This window comes from Myotis lucifugus, unplaced genomic scaffold (assembly GCF_000147115.1).
Source record: "Myotis lucifugus unplaced genomic scaffold, Myoluc2.0 scaffold_202, whole genome shotgun sequence".
NCBI lineage: Eukaryota > Metazoa > Chordata > Mammalia > Chiroptera > Vespertilionidae > Myotis > Myotis lucifugus.
The window spans coordinates 2,056,134-2,083,002 of record NW_005871250.1 but is presented as its reverse complement, the minus strand read 5'-3'; the positions used below and the strand labels follow the sequence as shown (position 1 = coordinate 2,083,002).

Below are 26,869 nucleotides of genomic sequence, written 5' to 3'. Positions count from 1 at the left end.
CAGTCTGCTCAGGGCCACTCTGGTGCCGAGTGCAAGGGCTGGGGTTATGTCAGGAGAAAATGCGTTTATTACAGCGTGAGACAGACAGTGAACATTCAGCAAAGTGTAGCTATTTCTCTTATCAGCCCTAAGCATTTATGACTCTGCTCTCTACACACTGTGTTCTGTAAATGTCAATGGAATGGCCCGTCTTTCCGGAAAAACAAGTAATGCCCCATCGCCCCAAAGGTTTCCACTCTCTAGTCTATTCCCCAGGAGCCAAATTGCCATTTTATCATCATAGTCTGGGAACCAAACCGAGAGTGAGCATTCCCATCTTGATACTGTTCATATGCTCTCTCTTCACGCCTGGGCCTGGGGAACACAAGCCTATTTATTTTAATAAAACTGCTTTATGACTTGTTTGCCCCCGAAATTCCCTTTGTTCTTCGGGGAAGGCTGCTGACAGGCGGGGAGGCTTTGCGTTAGCCCCAGTGCCGGGACTGTAATTAACTGCCAAGGAGAGGGAGACAGGGAGGCAGCCTGCAGAGGGGAGGATAAGGCCGTGCCTTTATTCAGGAGGCCGGCTTCCCGTCTCTTGTCAGAGAGCAAGGGGAGATTACGCTGACCTTCTCGACTTAGACCCCAGTGCCAGGTCCTGGATAAACAGGCAGCCCTGTCCAGGCTCAGGTTACCCCTTGTAAAAGACTTGAATGTGTAGGAAATTGGCAGCGGCGGGGCCCTCAGGGCCTCTGCCTCTCTGAAATCTCCTGAGTTTGTTCTCTGTAAGTCAGTGGCAGTCTACGGTTACCAGTCTCCAGGCCAATGCGCCTCCTCCTATGAATGTTGTTCGTCATCCTGTCCTGATTACAATGGAAGGAGTCTGCTCTCTTGAAATGTGACGTTGCCCCCGGGAAAGTTAAAGCCCATGGAATGTTCACAGACTGTCAGAAGAGGAGGAATGGCAGAGTGGAGTGTTTGTCAACATGAAGGCGGAGAACCGCCTGCGTGGGGATTGTCTGCACTGTTTGTTAGAATTGGAAATGGTGGTCCTCACTCCGCCTATTTCATCAGAATCCTTCCAATGTGGGCCCAGGGACTTCAATTTTTAATAAGTTCCCCCAGGTTATTCTAAGGCACAGTGATGCTTGAGAGACACAGACATGGAGAAATTGATTCAGTCATCTGAATTACAGATGGAGACACTGAGACACTTGAATGTGTCCCTGAAGAGAGATAAAGAAAATGCCTTGGTCTTCTGATTTGCAAACAAATTTTTTTTTAAGAAAACAACAACATCATGTTCTTTGTACCTTCATGGGAACTAAAATATTTCCTTCACAAATTTTACATTGGAGTTTGTTTATCCAAGGTTAAGGTTTTGCCGAGACAGGAGGCAAAGGGCTTTGGGCGACCTAATATTTATTATGGCTGGCACCAGGAGAAATAGACTTGGAGGAAAATAATTAAAATTTCATAGTAATGTCAAGGAAGAAGAGAGATAAAACAGAACGAGGGTATTTGTTGGTTTGTGATCTACAGTTTGATCAAGAACAGTTTCTGCCAAGCAAAGAATTATCTAGAGAAGGCATGGTAGTGCGGACATGGTTGTGCCCAGTTCGCAGGAAGCAGACCTGCCTCAATCCATGTTGAAAATTTCAAAATGCTCTCCTACCCGTGACCCTGTGATATCCACACAGCTCTGGTGAGATGGGTGTTAGCAAATCCATTTATGAGATCCAGAGAATTAAAGAGACATTCCTAAGTAACCGATTCAGTGTAGACCATATTAGAGAGAATATTACTATTACCATTTTTTGAGAGTTTACTATGTGCCTGGCAGCGCACTAGGCATGAACTTTCTCATTTAATCCTCATAATCACTTTATGTACTTGTCTAACTTAAACCTCATCACAGCTCAAATCACCCTTCATTCATTCCTCAACTCATTAAAAAACAGATGTTGAGCTTTTCCGTTCTGGACAGTTATTTGGGCTCGAGGGATACAGAGGTAAATTAAGTCTCTGATTTCGTAGAGATCGCACTTGACTCAGGAAAGACAAGCATGAAACAAGAACATAAATAAATATATAATTTTGTATGAAACAAGTTAGGAATAGCCAGGCTATGGGGGAGTAACTGCGCATTTATTTAAACAATAAGTAAATATGTAACGTTCTGTGAAATGAATCAAGAATAGCCAGACTCTGGGGAGTAGCTGGGCATGTTCTGTGTTAGAGACTATGGTCAGATGCAGCTGACACCTGAGGGCGGTGAGGATGGGGCTTGGAGCTGACCGGGGGAGGAACAAGAACAAAGGCCCTCAATGTGATGGTATCTCTCCTGATTCTTCCAAGAGGCTGGAGCAGAGTGGTCCACGGGGAGGGATGTGGGAACTGAGTCAGAGGGAGCTACAGGAAATACCCAGTAGTTGGTAGGAAAAACTTTGATTCTGAGAGGCAGAGGCAGCCACCGAAGGGTTCTGAGTGACAGGATGTGGTACATTTTAGAAAGATTGCTCTAAATCCCACAGGGGGGATACCCTATAGAGGGCAAGGGTGGGACTTGCCCAAGTCAACAACTATTAAGTGTCGAGGGGAGGTAGGGGTGGTTGGGGTCATTGTCTCCATGTTTATTATCTGCTTTCCTGAACCAGGCAGAGATCGGTCTCATGACCATGTTACTGTCACCTTCTGTGTATCCCTTGCTCAATTCCCTCCTGTCACACATAAGAAACCCTCCCTGTGTACAGAAAGGCAACTGGCAGAAAGGAGCCCATGGAGGGGGGCCAGTAGGCAGAGCTGGGCCAGAGCCACGCTGCGGGCTGTGACCTCAGGAGCCTCACTCACCTTGGACTTCTCTTGGTGCAGCTCTATCTGGATGTCTGTGAGCTTGGTCCTGAGGTCTTCATTGGCAGCTTGAAGGGCGACGATGAGCGCCTCGGGCTTCTCGCCCTTATTTCGCCCTTTCTTGGACATCGTTCCTTTCTAAATGGAGTCTGTTGGGTTTTAAGTCCTTTCACACGGGTGCTGCCATGTTCCTGTTTCTTATCCCGGAGTGCGATGTTTCAGCATCTACTGCGTGGTGGTCCTTGGTAAGGTCTCCTTAGCCGCTGCCCTGGAAGCCCTGGAAAGAGACAGCCGTTACTGCTGTGGCAGAGACCTGGGCGGGTGCCTGACAGTCACTCTCAGCCTGAGCTGCCTCTATGAGTCTCCTCGGGAGGGTTCTTGTCTCCACTATCTCCCATTCACTCCGCACATGAATTTCCAGCGATCTTTCCAAAGGGCCAGTCTGATCACGTCAGTGCTCTGCTTAAAATCCTTCAAAGACCCGTGAATATATCTTTCATGTCTCAGAGCGCTCTTTATGCCTAACCCTGCCCATTCTCCTCGCCTTTCTGCCTCCATTTCACTCACTTATATTCTAACCATAAGGAATGTCTTTTAATTTGCTGATTCTTGCTCCCTTCCCATGGGACTTTTCCTATTCTATTTTCTCTTCTCCAGCCTCTGCCCAGCCTCCTCACATGGTCCTCCCTTATGTCCTCCTCCTCACACCCTGCCACACACACAGTGTAGTTTGACTGGCGTTTAGGACTCTTTCAGGTCTCAGCTTCCACATCAGTTCCTCCTGGAAACACCCCCTAGGTTATTACTGCCCTTCTTGTTTAATTGTGCTCACCACCATGAAATGTAAACTTGGTGAGGACAGAAATGTGTTGCTCTTACTTACTACTTGCTTCTCAGTATCCATCATAAGTCCTGGTACATACCAGGCATTTAATTAGTATTTGTAAAAGGAAGTCACCTATGTGAAGACCTCATGATCACCCCATAAAGAGCCCCAACTTTAAGACATTTCTATAAAGACCTAGAATTATACAATAAATAAATAAACTGTGAGAAGTGAGGGTTAATTATCCTGGGTTAATTGGGTCACTCACATTCATTCAGTTAATATCGTTAGAGTTCCTTCTATATGCTATGCTAGGCACAACATGTTGAAATTGAAAATAAGAGTTTCAAGGCAAAAAACAACAACTCAACAAAACCTCTATATTATCTATTTATCTATCCATCTATATCATCATCATCATCATCATCATCATCTATTTGATAACTGCCTTTAAAAAATAAACAGTTGTCTCAGGGTATAGATAACATTTCTTCTTGGAGTGGAATAAGGAAGGCTCCCTGAATAAGGCTGTGCTGGCCTGGAACTGGAGGAGCGAGTAGGATGTTAACAGATGGAGAAACAGGTGAAGCATCCTGGATGAAAGAAATGGCAGGTGCTGAGCCACAGCAAATAGAAAGCACAGTAACTATTTTGTGGTTAAAATGGGGGCTTGATTCATTACAACCTAAGATATGATTTGTGAGCACTAATGTTGAAAACGTTGCCTGGAAATTTCCAATTGTGGGAGACCTGGGATGCCAACCTTAGAATTTTGGAATCATTTTTTTTTCAATAAGCAATGGGGACTCTATTGAAGTTCTGGGCAGGTGAATGGCATAACAGAGCAGTGCTTTGGTGTGGTTATTCTAGTGGCAGAGTGGGCAGAGAATGGAGGGAGGGAGCCTGCCTATTGAACTTGCTAAGGTGGAGGATAATGAAGGCTTAATCAGAACAGCAGCAAAAGGAGAGAAATAAAGAGGGATGGTCTTGCTTTACAAATTCTTAAATGTTTCACAGGAACAAAGCAGGTTAGAAAAATATCGATACTAACCTATCAAAGTCAATGGAGCCCTAGCCGGCTTGGCTCAGTGGATAGAGCGTCAGCCTGCGGACTGAAGGGTCCCAGGTTCGATTCCGGCCAAGGGCACATGCCTGGGTTGCAGGCTCGATCCCCAGTAGGGGGCGTGCAGGAGGCAGTCGATCAATGATTCTCTCTCATCATTGATGTTTCTCTCTCTTCCTTCTCCCTTCCTCTCTGAAATCAATAAAGAAATATATTTTTTTAAAAAGTCAATGGAAAAAACATGACAAGATACTAGAGAAAGTTTCCCATGCAACCTTACAGAAAATTGAGTATTGCATACATAGATGTGCTTCAGCCCAGGACTAAGGGGAATTCCTACTGATCACACATATGTTCCGGCAGCTGCTTCTCTCTCAAGACCCCTGGTATTCAGCCTTGAGGACCATGCTGGGATCCTGGGCTTTCTGCCACCCACCCCCTGCGCACCGGGGCCTTGCCTTTTGGATGTGTCCCCGGAGAAAGGGGAGAGGAAAGAGTTAAGGGATAGGGAGAATACGCCTGTCTCCAGTAGTCATGGAACTGTCCACCAATATCCCACCCTAAATTAGATGCTGGAGTTGTCCTTTGTGCTTGTTTTGCAAGTGTTGCCAAATCATTAAAGTGCATGCCTGGGAGACTTCTAAGAGGCATCATTCTTTGCTTTTAGAATTAAAATGAATTCAACAAGCATTATTGAAAATGTGTATGACAAACACCACTAGACACAAAGATAAATAAGACAGCACTTAACTTCAAGCAGGTATCGAGTGAGGAAACCCACATGTCCATGTTTAACAGGTTTCTCTTTCTCTAGTTGGTCTCTAGATGCTATTGGTCCCCAGAGCTTCCTCAAAGTTATCTCCACTGCCCCCTATAAAGTCATGACTCTCAGTTTTATATCCATAGTCCTGACCATTCCCCAAACCCCAGTCTCACATATTCAACTGCTTACTTACCAAATCTACTTGAATATCTGACTGCATTTCAAACCTAACCTAACTAATACAGATGTCTTTATTAATTATCATTCAGAACCTTATTTTCTCCAGGTTTTCCAGTATCAACAAATGGCACCGCCCCAGGCCCAGGCATTCCAGATTTAAGTTTAGAAATCATCATTTCTTCTTTTCTCCCTCTTTTATCCGGGCCACCAGGAAGTCCAGTTTATTTTCCCTATAAAATATGACTTACTTTGGTCAACTTCTCTCAAAGCCCACACAGGGAAAAACATAGGTCACTTTAGAGCCTTGTAGTTAGTGTTCCTGAATCAAAAATGGGCTCTTCTGTTTGAGACAGAGGAGGGATGGCGGAGGACAGAGCTTGAGGAAAACTTGGAGTCACGAATTTGGCTATTTGGAGAAGGTTGTGAACTGGGAGAAGACAGCCAGAGGTTAGATTGCACAGGTTCCCGTATGACCCATCATTAGACTTAATTGATGATAACGGAATTTTATTATGTAGACATGAAGAAACATCGCAGCATTTGAATATAGGTGTAACAATAAAAGCTTACGGTGACTGAGTGCTACGAACCTGCCACTAGACTAAGCACTTAACATACTACTCTCATTTGATGCTCACTAAAAAATGTGGAGAAATGATTAGCAGAAAGATTAAGTAAGTTGCCTAAGATGACTGAGTTGCTATGTGGTGAGGCCCAGATTCAAATCCAGGCAGCCTGAGAGAGGCTGGGACCCAAGCTATCATCCCCTGCCTCATATTTGCATTTTGGAAGGGAACTCTGGAACGTGGTGGAAGTGAAGGTAGAGAGAGAGTATGGAGGCAGGGCATCAGTAATGGTCCAGGCCAGAAGTAATGCAGCCCCGAACCGGACCATGGCCACGGGGATGAACCGGAGGTGGCAACTCTACCACATGGAGATTTTGATGGAATCATGTCCTACTTTTACACATTATTACTGGTTTTAACCGGTGTCCACTTCCAGTCTAAATGAGTACCAGCTCTCTGGTATTTCTTGTAGCAAAAATGTACAAGACAATTTTACATTTTAATTTATAATTCTTTTCAAAAAATATAATAGTATGTACTGAATTCATGTATTTTTTGGTCTGTGAATTAGTGTTAAATTAGTCCCCTACGTGCTGAGGAAAAGAAATTGGTTTAAAAAATGAAAACATGTTCAGGAGAGAAAAAAGCATCCCAGACAGTTACTGGTAGCATCAACTTATGGATATCTCAAAGTGAGCAGCTGTTTGTGAGTGTGGTCCTACACACCCCTCGGGGGGAGGGGAGCTTTCTAAAGTCTCTTCCCGTTTTGATGGGTGCCCAGCAATCTTCTGATATTCATATGTAATGTCGCTACAATGCTCTGTCAGCTTGGGCTGCCTTTATTTTTTGTTTTTGGACAGCTTTCACTTATATCTCAATGATGTCACACTTTCAAAGTACATAATTCAGTGATTTTTAGGATATTCACAAGGTTGTACAACTATCACCGCAATCAATTTTATAAAGTTCCATCACCTCAGAAAGAAAGCCTACACCTGTTAGCAGTCATTCCTTATTCCCCATCAAACCCTCCCAGTCCTAGGCTCCAGCCTATAAAAAGAGAAAACATCCTGGAAAGCAGAGAACGAGCTCATTGGTAAATGCTGTAGCGGAGAGTGCACTGAGAAAGAGGAAGCCTTGATGGAGAAGGTGACATGTGAGCTGAGCCTGGAGATGCTGCCCACCTGGCTGGGTTCTTACTTAGTGCAGGAACAATGCAAAGTGCACTAAACTTTAGGAAGACTAATTTATTGAACTAGTCCAATGAACCCTTTCAGATATTTACTCTTCTTTTAGAGAAGGAAACTGAAGATCAGAGAGGTTAGCTAACTTGAAAAAACTTACACAGCTATGAAGTGGCAGAGCTGCAACTCAAATACGTCAGCTCTGAGCTTCTTGACTATGATAACTCTCTCTTGAGGGAAGGGCAGGATTCAGCTCTGGTTGGGGGTAGGGTAATGAGATGGCAAAGCATGAAAATGCCAGCTGGGGGCCTACACAATGGTGGGATGCAGTGGTTAAGAGACCGGAATCTGAAATCGGAAAGACTGGCTTTGAATTAAACTTCCTAGCTGTATATTCTTGAGAAATTAAAATCTCTAAGCTCGTGTTTTTTTATTATAAAATGTGGAAAGGAATATGTTTACCTCATTGTGCTCTCATGAGGAATAAATAAGTCAAAGTGTGTCCAATGATTCGTAAATTATTATCAATATCATAGTTATTATTTTTCTATGCCCCTATTATTTACTAAAAGCCATCTTAGATTTTAAAAGAAGAAAAATATTTATTACCCATTAGTGTTAAAAAAAAAAGACAGGCCAAGAAAAGCTCAGAGATCCCTGGAAAGACTAAAGGAATTCATGCTTATGCTTTGGGGGAAATGGGACCGGCACTGACACAATCAGTATTCCCAGGGGTCTTGGCTTTGTAGCTGGTTCTGCCCTAAGCTATAAGCTGAATAAAGCCATTATTAACCTTAGTGTTTCCAATAAGGTTGTTGCCTCTGAGTTACAATTCGAAAAGCAACTGTAATATAAAATAGGTGGAGTTCATATGTATGAAGCTAAAGGCTACAAACACTTCTCCATGATTAATATTTGGATATATCCACTCTACCAGAGCCTGTTCATTTAAGCCCTTCCCCCCTTCATTTCCAAAGATGATGCTTTAGACTCAGAAGGTGTTATTGTTTAAACTGAATGAATTACACTTACTTTAGTCCTGGTGACCTGTGGACCATGTTATCACTTCTTAAACCCTTCTCTGTGCAGGAAAAGTGCCTCACTGTGCATTTATTAACTTGACAAAGCAATTTAATATAGAGGAGGGGGCTGCTGTGTAAGCCAGTCCAACCGTGGAGTTCTAGTTTTCCTATATAAAAATAATGTGGTGGTGTGGCTATGGAGTCTCAGGGCTTCTAACCTCTTACACATCTGTTAGAAGAAAATGAATCTGAAAGGTTGACATTCAGCCTGGTAGTGATTATGCATCTTCAGGATTGTACTTATCAGGCTTGTATGTCCTTTTATGTTTGTCTCTCTTCTGTTCTTCTGCTGAATACCCTTTTTATCACTTAGTAATAATAGCAACCATTATAAATTATTTAAAGTCAACATCTTTGCCCTAACTGGTTTGGCTTAGGGGATAGAGCGTCGGCCTGCGGACTGAAGGGTCCCAGGTTCGATTCCGGTCAAGGGCATGTACCTGGGTTGTGGGCACATCCCCAGCAGGGGGTGTGCAGGAGGCAGCTGATTGATGTTTCTCTCTCATCAATGTTTCTAACTATCCTTCTCCCTTCCTTTCTGTAAAAAATCAATAAGATATATTAAAAAAAATAAAGTCAACACATTACATATTTCATATGAAAGAATGCTATTACTCTTGCTGGATCTTTTTTAGATCTCAGGATTAAAACTTCACATTATATCTCATACAGTCTGCAGTAAGAGAGAGCGCTCGGCACACATACAAGAAACATCTAACTTCTTTAAGGGGGGTTGTCAGGAAGGCTAGGAGATGTCTAAGTTGAGATCCAAAGCAGGTCGGATTCATCCAGAATCGATCTATTCTGGAAACCCTTGACTTTGATCACACGGTTTGTTGTTTAGCTTCCATTTCTCTTCCTCAACTTCCTAACTCTCTCCTATTCATCTTTTAGGGACCAGATCCAATGTCATCTCATATCATTTTCCTTTATACCTCTTCACCAAACCCTGATGATAAGTTATTCCTCACTTGGTTTCCATTTTCAGTTTGAAGGCACTTCTTACCATATTCATTATTCATTTTTAAATGCATTAATTTATCAATTCACAAATATTTATGAAACATCTGGAGGGCAGAGGATGTCTGTGTGAAACAAGAGACAGGGTCCCTGTCCTTCCCAGAGAAAGAATCAGCAATTTCATATAGTGTGGTAATTGTACATATCATAGGCTATAAGAATCCTAAGGGTCTTGGTGGGTCAGGAAAGACACCTTAGGAATATATCTGTAAGATGAGGAAGAATCAGCCAGCAAAGGGTTGGAGGGGGACCAAAGAACCTTATAGGTCAACAGAATATTGAGTATGAAAGTCTAGAAGCCAAAGAGAATATGAAGGATGCTCTGGAGAAAAATACAGACAAGAGCTTGGTGAGGAAATGAAAAAGTGGTAAGAGATGAGCCAGCGGAGGCAGACAGGGAGCAGCTGGTAGAGACCAGTATAAACTATGTTAAAGAATATGAACTTCATCCCCATAGAAGTGTGTAGGGGAGGGGAGTGACTAGCTCACATTTTGGTTTTAGTAATAGTCCTGTGGCAACAGAGAATGGAATGGACTAAAGGGATAAAAGATGTAGAAAGTACAGTTAGGAGGCTGCGGCCATGTTCATTTATATTATAGTTATTCTTTAGGTGAATGACTGAATCCCACTTAAGAGTAAAACCTTGTGTTGATTCCTCTTTGTACTCATAGTATCTATCACAATGACCACCATGAAATTCAATGTAATTAACATTGATCCCGATCCAAGGAAAATACTGAGATTGAGAAACATTTTTCACAATGCCTGCACAATGTCCAGATCGTTTTAATAAGGTTTATTATGGAAGTTCTCTTTACTTTGAGGGAGCCCTTGAATGACAGTTTTGATTTCAGGCAAAAGTTAAAGCTTGGTGTAACAATTTAATAAACAATAAAATGAAATGAATTTTTATTTAAGCCATGTGTTGAGATTTCACAATCCCTGCTGCTATCCTTCATATTCCCAAGCTTAATTTCACTCCTTCGCACTAAGTTATCTTGCATTGTACTCTTTTAGCAAAATAAATCTCACAGTGCTACATATTCTTATTTGCATTGTCCTTTCTTTCTGGATTCCAATTCTTTTACAGCTGTTGTAGAATGAGAGTACCAACTTCATTGGAAATGGGGGGAGGGGGAATCTCAAACACAGCAGGAAACAGTTATGTATTCAAGGTCAGACAGAGCAAGAAAAGTGAATCAGAGCCCTTGCCTCAAGTAGGCATTTGCTCTGTATGTACAGTTATTGAAAGCAAACCAACAAATAAATACCCAAAGCATTTGAAGGAGTCGTCTTAGATAATTATATTTATAAGTGACACCAAGCTTTTCTATTTTAGGTTAAGTGAAGCATGTATAACCTATTCTGTTGTATTTTCAAAGACCTTGAATTAAAAAAGGAAAACTTTCATAAAGGCACCTTTGCAGTGTCAAACATGAGCAGAAAATTCTATAAATAGGACATGCATAACATGTACCTGCTATTTTTAAAAAGGCAGAATAACTTCTGTATTAAGATTTACTCTGATCAATGTTATTTAAGTAAAAGTACATAAAGTTTGAATAAAACAACTTTTAGATACACCATATGGTTCTATTACAAAGAAATGCATTTAATTTTACACATGCTACTAAAAAGAAACTGGCTATCAACATTTCCCTATGTTATAATATGGTGTGATACAGTATAGTAAATTATAGGACAATATAGATTATTCCATTTTTTAACATTTAGATTCTGTTTTGAGTTTTGTCTCAGAGGCCAATGTTTAACTATCCGCCCTCGGATAGTTAAACATTGATGGGATCTTTGAAGCAAGACTAACTTCTGTTAGTCAACCTAATCCCAATATGGACCATACACTATAGGAAAATCATTTCAAAAACTGGATCAGCTCTCTCTTGAACCATAATTATGTGCAAGGTTTTATGTTATAGTTGAAGATGATGCAGTATGTATCTACCAAACAAGGCTGTATATACTGTATATGTGCCAAAGGAGTGAGGAAACACACATACACATCAACAAGAGGAAGAGTAACATGAGGGCAAGGACTGTGTCTCTCTGGCTCCTTGTTGACTCTCAGTGCCTAGCACAGTGCCAGACACAAAACTGATTCTGAATAAACACATTACTTCACCAAAAGAGAGGCCTCGTGTTTAGGGCCAGGACAATAAAAGATGAACAGGAGGAATCAAGAAAAGGCATGTAGGTAGGACACGTGGAAGGTAAGTGTGAGGAATAAATTGTAGATCACAAGCCCTGTGTGGGAAACCAGTGGATGTACAGAAAAATAAGGTAAGGATAAACTATGCATGTCTCGAGTGCCTCAATGCTGAATTTACATCTTACTTAAAAATTACTGGGAACATGATAAGCACTTTTAAGAGAAGAGGCAAAATACAATTTTAAAAATAAATATTAATCTTGAAGTTATGTGGAGGGTGGAATGAAACAGAAAGGACTAGAGGTTAGAGGTCCAGATAGGCATCCATTGCCAATGTTCATATGTAAATAGGTGAAGTTTGGAATAGGATGTAGAGAAGAAGGGCTTTTTTCTTTTCTAGGCTAAAGGAACTCTTATTCATCTCACCATCATCATTTTCTTCATCATCACTCAACATCATCTTGTTACTGAGCACTTAACATGTGCTGAGCACTGCATAAGGCAACAGTTTATGTCCATCCTTCCATTCAAAACTGTGAGATATATGCAGTTAGCATTCCCTATTTATACATGAGAGAACCGAGTTGATAGGAGGTCAATTCTTTTACTAGAAGACACAGAGCCAGGTAAATGGCAGAGTCAAATGTGTTTTAGTCTGAAGCTTCTTACGGACTTAAACCCCAACTCTTCTCTCCAGCTGGTCTGTGATGTGTGAAGAATCCACATAATGGGCTGATTGTTGGGAAATAGGAAAGAGAGAAGAAGAGTTTGAAAATGACACCCAACCTTTGTGCATGGAACACTGGAAGGATGTGGGTACCATCAAAAAACTCACTTAGATGAAAGGAGTCATATGTATCTCAGAAATAACAAGAGCTAATGTTTTTCGGGTGATTAATATAAGCCAGGAACTATGTTAAATTATATATACATTAGTTCAAGCAATTTGTTAAAAACTTATCTTTGATATGTGTAATATCCAATTTAACCCACATCATCATAAATATTACAGATAAGGAAAAAGAAGCCCTCAAAAGATATATGGATTGTGCCTTACAGTAGGTACTCAAAAATAAAAATGTTTGTTGAGGTAAATGAATGGAGCCAAGGGAAATTTTCATTGGAAAGAATCAAGAATACCTTAACCCCACAAAATATTAATGCTGTTCTCCCACATTATAGGAGAAGGTATAATTCACCATTGACTTAATCATATGTTATTTTATCCCATATTAAACTCTGTGCTATATTAATAGTACCTACGTATTCAGAAATATAAGCAATATGCTTTCAAGTGCAAGCAATTTACATATGCAAAACACGAGTCTTTCCTGTTTTTGTTTTGTTTTGTTTTTTATTATCTCTTGGCACAGAAACCAGGAATTACAATTTCTCATTTAAGGTTTTAAATATTTCGATAAATGGTTTTGTTAGGAAGAGCAGTCTCAAAGGCTCTATTTTTTCCCCTCACAGGACCATAAAGGATTCTGAGAGCTAGTCTTCCCTCTTTGCATAGTAAGCAATCTTTGATATTCCAAAGCTCTGGGGCCCTGGCCTGTAATATTCTAGATCATAATAGCATTTGTATAGATAATTATACTTCATCCACTTACTTACCTCACACTGTGACAGATGAATACTACCACTACTGCTAATCATCCTCATTATCATCATTGACCATTTACTCCTGCTGGCCACTGTGCTCAACTACTTCCAAGCATTATCTTTTTAATGCTCTGAGATGCATGTGGAAAGTCATCTAGCCCAGCCCGGAATGTATGATTTATGAGTCCCCTCTACAACGCTCCCCACTGGGAAAGACTGACATGTAAATAATGAGCTGCAGGCCTGAGGATGTAATGAGCACTGAAACAGAGAAGCAAACCAGGCAGGACTGGGGCACAGAGGAGGAGAACCACTTCCCTGGGGGGATGGGGACCGCTGCCAACAGAAGGGACTGCTGAGCTGAGTCTTGAAAGATAAGAGAGGATTTGTCTTGTGGTTGAGGAAATAAGGCGTAATTGAATCATTATTGTATAAGATTTGGTAGGAATTATGGGTGTACCCATACTATTGATTAAATGGAGTTGGGGATAGGATGGAGGAAGTGGAAGAGAAGGAGAGGAGGAGAAGAGGATGAGGAGGAGTAGGAGGAGGGGGGGGGAGAATTTAGAAAGGGCTCATTTTTATATCTGCTATTAAGCTCATTTGTATTCTTACACTTTATGTAAAACATTAAATTTGGGAGAGAAGGGTTCCATATTCTGAACAGCACAGTAGAAAAAACTGTTTAATAATAACTCTATTAAAATCTTTCTATATGTCAAACACAGTAGCTATGCACATATGTTATCTCTTTTTCTCATTATATAAGAGAAGAAATTAAAACATTGAAAATTGCCAATGTCTATGAGCCATTCTTTGATTCAAATGTTTCTTGAGAGCCTATGATGTGTCTGTCAAAATTTAAATTGGGTCAGCCTGATTCACAAACATTTGTTTTTTTGTTTGTTTGTTTTTTTAAATATATTTTATTGATTTTTTACAGAGAGGAAGGGAGAGGGATAGAGAATTAAGAACATCGATGAAAGAGAAACATCGATCAGCTGCCTCCTGCACATCTCTACTGGGGATGTGCCCGCAACCAAGGTACATGCCCTTGACCGGAATCGAACCTGGGACCCTTCAGTCCGCAGGCCGACTCTGAGCAAAACCGGTCATGGCACAAACATTTGTTTTAACCATTACGGTAGTTGTTTCTCTAGTCAATATTGCATATTTATTATTATCTTGAAAACTCTCAAATGACTAAAAACAAGTCCTGTTGTATAGAAATCAGAGTGTAAGTTGATGAAACACATCTCTTGTCCAGAGCATGACAAAGATTTAGCACAAGGCAGTGTATCATTACTGAAGCAATGCACTGAGTGCTGAGTTAATCACTTGCACTGATAAATCCTATTTTTCAGGGCACTTATGATCTAGCAGTTAACATTTTTCCTGTATGATATAGGGTAAGATAAGGGAGTACTTTACTCTTGCAAAACAGTATGCACAAAATAGCTATTAAGTCTTAAATGATCACATGAGACAGATAATTAAGTAAGATGGGATTTGAAGCCTAAATTTAGGCCTGTGCTTGAAACACTTCTTATAGTGCTGACCTGGTTGTTTCATACAGAGTCTGACAAAATACTAATCATTAATATTTCCCTTGATTTCTTTGAGATGGGGTAATAGAGACCCAATGAACACAGATGACTGTTGACCTTGGGCCCAGAGCTGGTAAGCAATGGAGCAAGGACTTAATCCAGGCTGTATGACTGTAGAGACCATTATCTTCACTCCGTCACTATATACCTCCCTTGGGATGGTGGTGGAAATTACATAGAATAATAAAGGTTTTAGCAGGGTGTGTATCAAATAAGTGCTCTCTTTTAAAATCAGATTCTTGGACAAATAGGCATTGAACACTCGATTGCTGCCACTGTTCTTGGCATTAAATAAAATAAAATAAAACATATATCTCTGCTCGTGGCACTAATCTGTTAGTTGGAAGAGACACAATGAGCATGATGAACAGCAAACAAGTAAATAAGTACTATGCTGCATGACCACAAAGTGCTCTGGGAAAATCGTAATAGAGCACAGAGGTGACAGGAAGTGTCCAGATGGGATTGCAAGTTGAGATAAGGAAAAGCCTAACCAAGTGATGTGACTTGACTCAAGCCTGGAAGGGAGTGCACCATGCAAATGCCTGAAGGAAACATTCCAGGAGCGAAGGGCAAGTACAAGAGCTCTACAGTGAGCACAGTCGTGAGTTCCAGGAACTGCCGGAAGCCAGAAGCCCAGGGCTAGAGGGAGGGAGCAGCTAGGAGAGCAGCCAAGTTGAGGGCAGACATTAATGGAAGGGCAGCGTGTGCCGACCACGCTGTGCTTTTTTAGGCCATTATACATCAACTTGGGCTTTTACTCAGAGTGAAGTCCCCCTGGAAGTTTTGACAGGAGGTGCCCTGATCTGAGGCTTCAACATTTCCCTGCAGTGGGGACAGGAGAAGAATTTGCATAAGAGTGGAAGGAAGGAGACTAGTTTGGAGGCCACTGCAAAACTCCAGCTTGGAGATGGTGCTGGCTTAGGCCAGGGTGGGAGCTGTGGAGGTGGTAAGAGGAACCACATATAAGTTGCTATTAATCTTTTCAAATTGGTCTTTGGCCAAAATCACAACCAGTCAATTGTTGAGCTGAGATGTGCTATATACTGTGTATCCCTGATAGTATTAAGCTCCCACTCTAAGAAAGGCATTATGCCAGGCACTGCCAATGGAAGTGATGAGAATGACTATTCCTGCCCCCTTGAGAGCTTAACTCTAGTAAGAGGTTAATACTTCATAACTATACATGGCGGCAGAATGTAGTCATATGCATTCATCCAGTGAATATTTTTGGGGTGCAGTTTTAGGTTCTGGAGCTAGAGCTGTGGATACACAAGACAAAAATTCCTGCTCTCCTGGAGTTTATATTCGAGTAGTCAGAGGAAAGATAGCCAGATAAGTATAAAAATGATATAGCTCTTAAAAGGTAATAATGAGCGACTTCATAAAGATCAAACCAATGCCTGCACAACTCCGTAGTGTTGAAAAACTAGGAACAATGTGAGATCCGCATAAAAGAAAGTGGTGTAATAAAGTGGCATGTCCAGTCTACAAATTAGTATGCAATAGTTAAAAATACATAAGTAGATCTGATGAACCAATGAGACTAGTTACACATCAAGACATATTAGTCAAAAGAGCAAGATGATGAAATGAAGTGCAGAGTATAATGTCTCACACACATACCCAATTCTATGTGTACATACATGTCCATAAGGCCATAATATATTTTGGAAAGATATATTGGGTGGCAGGTTCCACCTCGTTCAGGGATCAAAAAGGCTGCCTAGACGTTTCACATCATTTGCTCCAAACCCTCTGGGGAATGTTAGCTCCAGCACCTCCCGTCTCAACCACAGACCAGGCTGCAGGTCATTCTCCACAGCAGTGCGGCTGTGTCATCCTGTATCGTAAGCCTCACCTTGAGGACAGCTCCGACAATGACATACTGTGCGCTGTCTCTGGAAAAGCTGAAACCCTTAGAGTGGACAGGATTGGTCCTGGGTTAAAACAAGATTTCTTCAGTTTCTCTCCCGTCTCCCAGAGGCTTCTTAGGAGTTTGGGGGTGACAGGAGCCCCATTCTGGCCTCCTTTCTCCTCCTCCTTTGTCATCATCTTCTTGCCCAGGGCCTCACTCCATTCAGCCTTCTCAAGTTCAGTAAGTGTGATACATTCTCCTGCCGATATGCTCGCAGGTAAGGTTTGTGTTTACAGACTCGACCAGCCCCCTGATACCCGAACTTGATTTCAAAAAGAGGTGTAGGGCCCTAGTGGGGTTGGCTCAGTGAATAGAGTGTCGGCCCACGGACCGAAGGATCCTGGGTTGGATTCTGGTCAAGGGCACATACCTCGGTGGTAGGCTTGATTCCTGGCCCTGGTTGGGGCGCGTGCGGGAGGCAACTAATAGATGTGTGTCTCTCACATCGATGTTTCTCTCTGTCTGTCCCTCTCCCTTCCACTCTCTCTAAAAATCAATGGAAAAATAGCCTCAGGTGAGGATTAACAACAACAAAAATAAAGAAATAAAAAGGGTTTAGGAGCCACAAGCATTGCCTGAGACTGTATATGAGGAACTCACTGTTACCCATAAGCCACTATACATAAATTCAGTTGTTAAAATGATTAATATGAACTCTCCCACATTCTCCACTGTACGCAGATGAAATGTTATTGTTATTATGGACCTTCTCACCTCCTCCACGGTATACAGATTGGGAAATGCTATTAATATTAATCTCCCTCCTTCTGTCACTGGGAAGGCATTTGCATGAGCTGTGCTAGGCTTAGAAGGCCAAGGATTATTAATCTTCTCCACTCCTAGTACCATATAACATTCTTACTCCTTATTTTACTAGGTGTACCAGTTAATAATGCGGATTTTTTCAATAGATGGAGTTACACATATGTTGATATATATGTGATTTGATATGTATGCTATTTTGTTGTATTGGCAGCAAGCTTCAAAAATTCATATGTCAAATTTTCTGAAGGTGTTAACATCATAGATATTTTTATGCTTAAAAATGTCGAATGTTATGCCAAAAAAAGAGCATTTGCAGGAAGTTTTAATTCGTTACTTTATTTTGAAGAAAAAGTTATTGTATACTTCGGGAAGCTTATGGTGAACATGTTCCATCTCAAGATACTTGTGAATGCTGGTTTAAACACTTTAAAAGTGATGATTTCAATGTGAAAGACAAAGAACGTCCAGGTCAACTGAAAAAGTTTGAAAACCAACAATTACAAGCATTATTGGATGAAGATGCATGTCAAACTCAAAATCAACTTGCAGAAAGATTAAACGTTGCTCAGCAAACTATTTCCAATCGTTTACAAGCAATGGGAAAGATTTTAAAGGAAGGAAAATGGGTGCCACATCAACTGAATGAAAGACAAATGTAAAACCAGAAAGTCATCAGTAAAATGTTGCTTCAATGGCATGAGAGAAAGTCTTTTTTGTATTGAATTGTGACTGGCGATGAAAAGTGGATTTATTTTGAGATTCCCAAATGCACAAAATCATGGGTCGATCCACGTCAACCATCAACATCGACTGCAAGGCCAAATCGCTTCGGAAGGAAGACAATGCTCTGCGTTTGGTGGGATCAGGAAGGTGTGGTGTATTATGAGCTTCTAAAACCAGGTGAAACTGTTAATACTGATCGCTACCAACAACAAATAATCAATTTGAATCACGCTTTGATCGTGAAATGACCAGAATGTTCCAGAAGACATGACAAAGTAATTTTGCTTCATGATGACGCACCATCACACGCTTCAAAACCAGTTAAAGACACATTTAAAGATCTTGCCTGGGAAGTATTAACCCACCTGCCATATTCACCAGACCTTGCTCCTTCAGATTACCACTTGTTCTAATATTTGGCACACACACTGTCTGAGCAGCACTTCAAAATGTACGAAGAAGTGGAAAATTGGGTCTCTGGTTTGCCTCAAAAGAAGAAAAGTTCTATTGGGACAGTATCCACAAATTACTTGAAAGATGGGGGAAATGTATAGCTAGCAATGGACATTACTTTGAATAAAGAACTTTTGATGTTTCTCTTGAAATTATCATGTTTTCTTTGATTACAAAATCTGCCATTATTAACCGGTACACATAGTATAAGTTTATAAAGTGCTGGGACATGCTTTATCTCACTTAATATTCAAAATGAAACTGAAGCAGATGCTGCTCCCCCCACTTTGCAGATGAGAAAATGGGCTCAGAAGCGAGAAGTCACTTACCCAAGTTGTTGTTAGAAAGCTAGGGTGTAACTAACCTAAGTCATCTTCTTCCAGACCCTGTTCATGTTTCACAACCCACGCTTTGGCCCTGAAGGAAGCTGTAGCAGGTAGACTTTCTCTCCCATAGGAAAGTGCTTCCCCTCTTTCTACTCCAGGGCACATGGCGGTGCTGGTTGACTAGCGAGATGCAGAAGGAGCACCTGAATTGGACTTACTCGTTTTGTGATTGTTCACACCTGTGTGAGGGGAGTCCATGTGGGAGCCTATGTGCCACACCAGGAGGAACATGTTCTTGAGTCTCTTTGCTCCTGTATTTCACTGTGAATGTCTGTCTCTGTGTCCCTTTTTTAAGTCATCAGATACCATGCTCCCTCCTGCCCCAGGGCCTTGACATAGCCCATTCCCTTTGCAGAGTCTTCTCATTCTAGTTAAATCTCAGCTCAAATGTACTTGACTCAAGGAAGGTGCTGTAGGTTCAGTTGTGTTCCCTAAAAATGTGGTCAAGTCCTAACTTCCAGCACCTATGAATGTAACCTTATTTGGAAATAGAGTCTTTGTAGAGATAAACAAGTTGAGGTCATGTTGGATTCAGGTTAGTCCTAATCCAATGACCGGTGTCCACTGAAGAAAAGGAAATTTTACACACAAACAGATTCACAGGAGAGAATGCCACATGAGGCTGGAGATAAAGATTGAAGTGATGCCTTTACAAGACAAGGAACACCAAAGACTGGCAGCAACCAGAAGCTAGGAGAGAGGCATGGAAGAGTCTCTTCAGAGCCTGCAGACAGAGCCCATGCTGGTGACACCTAATTTCAGACTTCTGGCTTCCAGAATGAAGAGAGAATACATTTCTGCTGTTTTAAGATACCCAGTTTGTGGTAATTTGTTGCAGCAGCCATAGGAAACTAATACAGAGCCTTCCTGGTTTTTCCAGGACAGGACAGGACAGGTTCTTCTAGTACAGCGGTTCTCAACCTGTGGGTCGAGACCCCTTTGGCAGTCAAACGACCCTTTCACAGGGGTTGCCTAAGACCATCCTGCATATCAGATATTTACATTACGATTCCTAACAGTAGCAACATTACAATTATGAAGTAGCAATGAAAATAATTTTATGGTTGGGTCACAACATGAGGAACTGTATTTAAAGGGCCAGAAGGTTGAGAACCACTGTTCTAGTACATGTTTTCATAGCATCAACAATTTTTCCCCTAAATAGCATTGTATCACACCTGTGGTTATATGTTTGCCTGTTTTTTTTGTTTGTTTGTTTTTATCAATGCTTATCCCCCTCATTAAAATGAAAGCCCTATGAAAACAGAGATAGTGTTGGGTTTTGTTCATCATAATGACTAGCATAAAAACAGTAAAGAATGCAATAAATACTTTTAAAATGAAAGCAAGAGTGAATGAATGAATGAATTGATGAATGGCAAGAAGAGAGTCTAGCACTCGTAATTTTGGCCTTAGGGTTGGGGGTATGGAAAAAGGGTCCATCTGAAAGCAAAACAAACACCTTCCTTTCCTCTTTCCTTTCTTGTTCCTTCTCTCTCTCACTCGTTCCCTCATTCTGCCCCTCTCTTTCATTCTCTCGCCTTTGTCAAGTTAGAGTCGGAGCATTTGTCTTTTTACAAGTCTGTGGGGAATGGTAAGATTTACAAAACAGTTCATAACATCAGGAAAAACTGTAAACACCTACACTGATGCTAAATACTATAAAACTGTGAAAAATAAATAATTTCTTTCTATAAGTAAGAGAATTTGGATGTTGTTCATCATTGTCTTCTTATCAAACAGCACAATAATAATTATTTGTCCCATCAATTTTGCATAGAATCCAAAATAGTAGACAATTTTTATTTGATACAAACAGTAAAAATCATACTTTTTTCTGTCTTTAGAATTAGCTTTTTATAAACATATTCATATACTCTTACATTTTAAAAATTACAGAAAAATAATGTTGCATAATGGTTAAGGGCAAGAGCCAAGACTTAAAGATCAGCTCTAACCACTTACTGTTTGACCTTGGGCATATTACCTAACTCCTCTCTGGTCAGCTTTTAATTTCTGTCTCACGGGGCTGTCGTTGGATGGAATAAGCTAAATATGCAAGAGGAATTGGCACCTAGTAAAACTCAATACATGTTAGCATTATTATTGCTATTAGACATATGATTTTGGAAGAGACGATGGTGAGTAGTCATTGAGATAATCTCATCTATCTATGTTGTAAGTACAAATTACAAGTCATTTTTCTTTTTCATCTTCAGAATTAGAAAGCAATGAACAGCAAAGGGAGGTGAGTGATGGTGGAGTTAGGGATGGCAAAGGGATTTTGCAAACACATTTCTTGAAACAAAAAATTCTGAAAGCTTAATTAATCTTTTTATTTTTGGCAAGGGAGTAGGGAGCATTAAAAGTGTCAAAAAATTAAATTAAAGTGCCCTATTTCCATTCTTTTGAAGGCATTAATTTATTTTTATGGTAATGTTTAAAATTCAAGTTTTTGCACTTTAGTTTCAGTCAAAATGTCAAAGGATTATTAAAAACTCAGGTTAACGGAATGGTTTAAAGACTCAGAATTACAATTAATTTGGGGGTTGAACTTGTGATCAGACAAATCAGATTTTAGGAGAAAATCAAATCCACTATGCATATCTGTGATGTTTGCTCCTTCTCAAAGAAATAATTCCTCCTACCAATATTTTCAGTGACTTCTTTGTTGAAGAATTTTGTGGCCAATTTATATATTTACATTCTTGAACAGAACAGCCACGCTAGAACGTCGTTGTTCTCTTGGTGTCAAAAAGGATCACCGTCTTTCCATCTCAGATTTAAGGTTGAATTTGCTGGCAGTGGCTCCTACCTCCACTGGAAAAGTACCGGGGTTTAAACAATTTCTTTAAGGTTCTATTTGGGCTAGAGAAGATAAAGTTCATTTTCCAAGGATGCTGGCAGCTTGCTATTTTTTTCTGGGTGTTTCCTATCTTGTCTTTGTGGCAAATTTTGGGATCGCAGTCATATTAGGGGCAGCTAAAATAGAAACGGAGCTACTCGGTGGGCGGTCTGCATCACCCCAGGCCAGAATGTCCTGAGATGGAGAGGCCATGCAGGAGAACGAGCCACCCCAAGATTCCTACAGTTCCTATGACTGTCTTGCGAAATAGATAGGAACATGCCTGTCCAAGCCAGTTTGTCATCCTCCCTCCCTCCCTCCCTTCTTGAGGCCGGCAATTTCCATCTGCAGCTTCTACAGCCTGTGTGTGACTTGGCCTGCCAGGCCTCCCCAATGTGCCTTCCTGTTACGCCTCCTTGTGAGATTCTTTCCCGAGCCTTTATCTCTGACTATGGCTCAGATTCATTCTTCCTTGTTGTGAGCCAGAGTTCCTCTTTGAAAAAAATACAGCAAGGATGGGAACTACTGTCAAATGGAGAAAATAAAACACAGAGACCTAAATGGTTCTGACAGGCATAGAAGTTACATTTTACATCTCTTGTCCTTTTGACCGAAGTAATGTGGCTCAGAGCTTATCAAATTGTGACACATTTTGTGTTTGTTCAAGGGTCTGCATTGGAGGCTGAGTAACTGGAAGGCACAGGATCAGAGAAGCGCATGCAAGCCGGCCAATTTGTTTTCTAAGTGACCGTTCTTAGATGCAGAATGGGGATATTCTCTCCTTATTCTAAAAGTTAAACTGGGAATAAGTATTCATGATCTAGTCAGAGTCGAACCAAGCTGAGGACATAAGTATCAACACTCAGGATTCTTGTAGAGTGATAGTTGTACTAAATTTGGCAGTTTATAGATCGCTACCAATCCAACTAACGTAAGTGCTCTTTAACACAAGCTTAAACAAAGAAAAAACGATAAATTGGCTGAGAGGATCAAAAAGGTAAAGCAAAATGACACCGATTGAAGAGTTTCCTTCCATACCCACCCCACAAGGCAGAACACACTCAAGGAGGCACTTTCTTTCCTCAGACTGGAGGTGGTGGAATTTATGATGGCTTCTGTCCGTCTGCTGCTTGGCTACAGTTACCATATTTCCTTTCTAGAGAGTCAGATGATAGGGTTTCTCCTTATGGCATTATCTCATGAAAATAGCAGGGCTTCAACTACAGCAGCCCTAGCCTGTGCCCTGGAACCAGATCTTTCTGTTGTTCTCTAACTTCTGACCATCAAAGGAAGGCTTGCGTCTCTCTTTTCTTTCCCTAGCATTACATGTTACAGAAATGGAGTTGTATCTTTGCGTGTGTGTGTGTGTGTGTGTGTGTGTGTGTGTGTGAGAGAGAGAGAGAGAGAGAGAGAGAGAGAGAGAGGTTAGCCAGAGACTTTCCCCCTCATTTATACTCATTTATTGCATACTGACTGATAGGCATTGAGGATTAACATTTGGCATACTTGCTTGACTAATTCAAGGGTCTACATCGGAGACATAAGTTATATAAGCAAAACATTATGTTGAATAATACATACTTCTATGATATTATACATTTTAAAGCCACAAAAGATCCCATATCTAAAATCTGAATATAATTATTATGATATTTGCTTCCATTTGAAAGGAGAGACAAAAACAAAACAATGTTCTAGGAAGAGTTTCCCAATATACAGGTTGCTACCTGTCTTAACTTTCCTTATCTCAACAAAATTAGGTCATCACAAAAAGAATGTTAAGGTATGACCCTTTGGAGGTTGGACAAAAGTTAGTAAGCAGATACCAAATGCCAGGTATGCTCGAGATTCTGTTCTATGTGGTATGAGGTTTACTGAGACTGACATGTTTCTGTCACTTGTGAAAGGACAACTACTGTCAAATACACTTGGGAAAATTTGAAATGGATAAAATTTGTTTGCAATAGAATAGGAGTTTCACAGAAAGAACTTCCGAGATGAAGAGGATATCCAGGGAAATGCTTGTTCCAAGTCCCACAGTCAGTGAATGGTAGACCCCGGGCTCAAGCCCAGGTCTCCCATACTTTCTTTTTTCAAGAAGAGAAGGTGCTGGACTTTCCCTTTCTCTCCTTTCTTCCCCCTACTGGGGACTTCCCTGCTAAAGAGGACAACATCAGAGAAGGAGCAAGGTAAAAGACAACCAGAAGGACTGGTTCATTCTCCCAGAGGACTAAATTATCCATTAATAGCCAATCAGCTTCTTCATGGGATACCAACTGGAATCTCTGATAACAAACCAGTATGATTATTTACTCAATAGTGAAGTCTGGCGGAGGTTCCCCTTCCTTACCTTCTAAATATCTTTAGCTATCAATAATCATTTGTATTTAATATTTCGAATAATTCTTTTTTTGTTATCTAAAGTTTAAAACAGAAAAGTTGGTAGAAGAGGTTGTAGTGAGGATAAATAGTGATGGAAGGTGACTTGGGGTTTTGAACACACAATACAATATACAGATGATGTATTGTAGAATTTTACACCTGAAACCTATATAATTTTATTAATCAATATCACATCAATAAACTCAATAAGAAAGAAAAAAATTACATTATTTTTCAATTATAGTTGACATACAATCTATATATAAAAGCCTAAGCAACTGGTCAACTGTTCAACTGGTAGCTATGATGTGCACTGACCACTAGGGGGCAGACGCTCAATGCACAGGCATGGAAACATGGAACAGACTGATAAATCTCAGAGGAAAGGGAGGAGGGGGAAGGGCGGGAAGAGATTAACCAAAGATCTTATATGCATACTAGAGGCCTGGTGCATGGATTTGTGCACCGGTGATGTCCTCGGCCTGGCCTGTGAGGATCGGGTTGAAACCAGCAGTCCGATATCCCCCAAGGGGTCCCAGATTGCAAGAGGGTGCAGGCCAGGCCGAGGGACCCCACTGGTGCACAAATCCATGCACTGGGCCTCTAGTAGTATATAAGTTTCATGTGTACAACATAGTGATTAGCATTTATATACCTTATGAAGTGACCACCCTGATAAATCTTGTACCCATCTGGTACCATACATAGTTATAACAACATTATTGACCATATTCCCTATGCTGTTCTCTACATCCATGTAACTATTTTTATAACTGGCAATTTGTATTTCTAAATTCCTTTCACCACTTTCAGCCATCCCTCCAAACCCCTCCTATCTGGCAACCATCAGTTTGTTCTCTGTATCTATGAGTTGGTTTCTCTTTTGCTTGTTGGCTTGTTTTATTTTTTAGATCCATATCAGTGAAATTTCTAATAGATTTTACATGTAAGTGGAATCATATGGCATTTTTCTTTCTCTGTCTGACTCATTTCACTTGTATTGCTAGCTATTCTGACTTTGAGAAAGGCACTGGGTGGAGTGAGGAGGCTTCCCTGAGGAAGCAGCATTGCAGTGTGACTGAGGCAGTCAGGGGCCTGGTGGAGGTGTTTGTTCACTTTTCTGAAGGGTGTCGCATTTACTGGAGGGAGTAGAGAGAGAAAATAGCACTAACAACATAGCAGAGTGTGAATAACAAGGTGCAGGTGAACATCTGCACACAAATCAGCCGTGATATTTTTATCTCGTCAGCTGCTATCTCCAGGATGCGTGCAATCTCTTTGGAATCTGCTCACTGGTGCTGCAGGAGGGAGTATTCTTTATTCTCAAGGATAACTGCCCTCTGATTTCTTGATTCCTTGGGATGCCTTCTGCAACAGATGAGCGCGTTGTGAATGTATGGAACGACTTGTCTTGCTCAATCTGGGTTTGAACCCCAGAGCTCTAACCTTTGCAGCACCTTGAGCAGTGGATGATTGGAGCCAGGAAAGAACTCCAAGAGTGCTTAACTCAGAGACAGCAAATGGTCATTTGTTAAGTAAGGAATATATATGAGGTGCTGCGTGACCCTTGGCAAAACCCTCTCCATTTTGGGCTTCACCTCCCAGGTCTGCAAAGTGAGGGAGTTGTAGTGAGTGAAATCTAAGGTCAGCAATGCTCTGACCCTCAGCCGAAGGATAACGGGTAGGGTTGGGAGGCTGGTCACTCAGGGTGACACAAAGCATTCAAAGAGCACAGAAGCTCAACCTAATACATAAATAAGGAGTCAATTTAAAATGACAATTCTATGCTTTGCATATCGGAAAGCCTGATGTAAGTACACTGCTTTGGCATGCATGTGGGGAACACTCCTGTACTGCAGGGGAGTGTAACCTAGCACAGCCTTCCCGCAGGGCAATCTGGCACCATATTTAACAACTGAAAACGCACACAGCCTTCTTGTAAGGCATGTGAACATGTTTACATGGGAAGCTAAACCTTTATACAGGCACTGTGATTTCATACGTATTGATTAATCTGAGGTGCCAGGCATTGTGCTAAGCCAAGCTATAGAGTCCCAGGAAGGGGGGAAATGGACTGTGCTCTCAGTGCGGCCGGGTGTCCATGTGAGATGTGCAACCAGTATTGATAAATGCAGTGTTTCCCAAACTCCAGGCATTTGCATACCACCCTCACAATTGTCACTGTATGCAAATGCCAACTTTAATATTATTTAATTAATTTTTCTCTAAATCAACTCATTTTCCCCCCTTAAAGTCCTCCTCATTTAGCCTCAATCTAAGCAGATATATGTGTAGAACCAATGTTTTTGGTGTGCTAGTAATATTTTTGTAGTTTATGCTACAATAATACATCACTGCTGGAAAAAAATCCATCCATGTCCCATCTAATATCCCACTTTGGGAAATTCTGGATTAATGCCAGATGGTGGCTGAGTGACAGTTCCCTGCCCCCCCATCCCCCATAAGACTTTCTCACTCAATTTCCATAGTGTTATTGCACACCA

The 26,869-nt window shown here is 41.0% G+C and overlaps 1 protein-coding gene across 2 annotated transcripts in view; it reads right to left on the bottom strand.

The window, feature by feature from the left end:
• Positions 1-26,869, bottom strand: part of JAKMIP2 (janus kinase and microtubule interacting protein 2) — a 123,687-nt gene that overhangs the window by 49,159 nt on the left and 47,659 nt on the right. For both annotated transcript variants that reach the window (XM_006097452.3, XM_006097453.3), the window contains exon 2: positions 2,830-3,106. In XM_006097452.3, coding sequence (XP_006097514.1) covers positions 2,830-2,958 — 129 coding nt within the window. In that variant the 5' untranslated portion in view covers positions 2,959-3,106. The remainder of the gene's footprint in view (positions 1-2,829; positions 3,107-26,869) is intronic.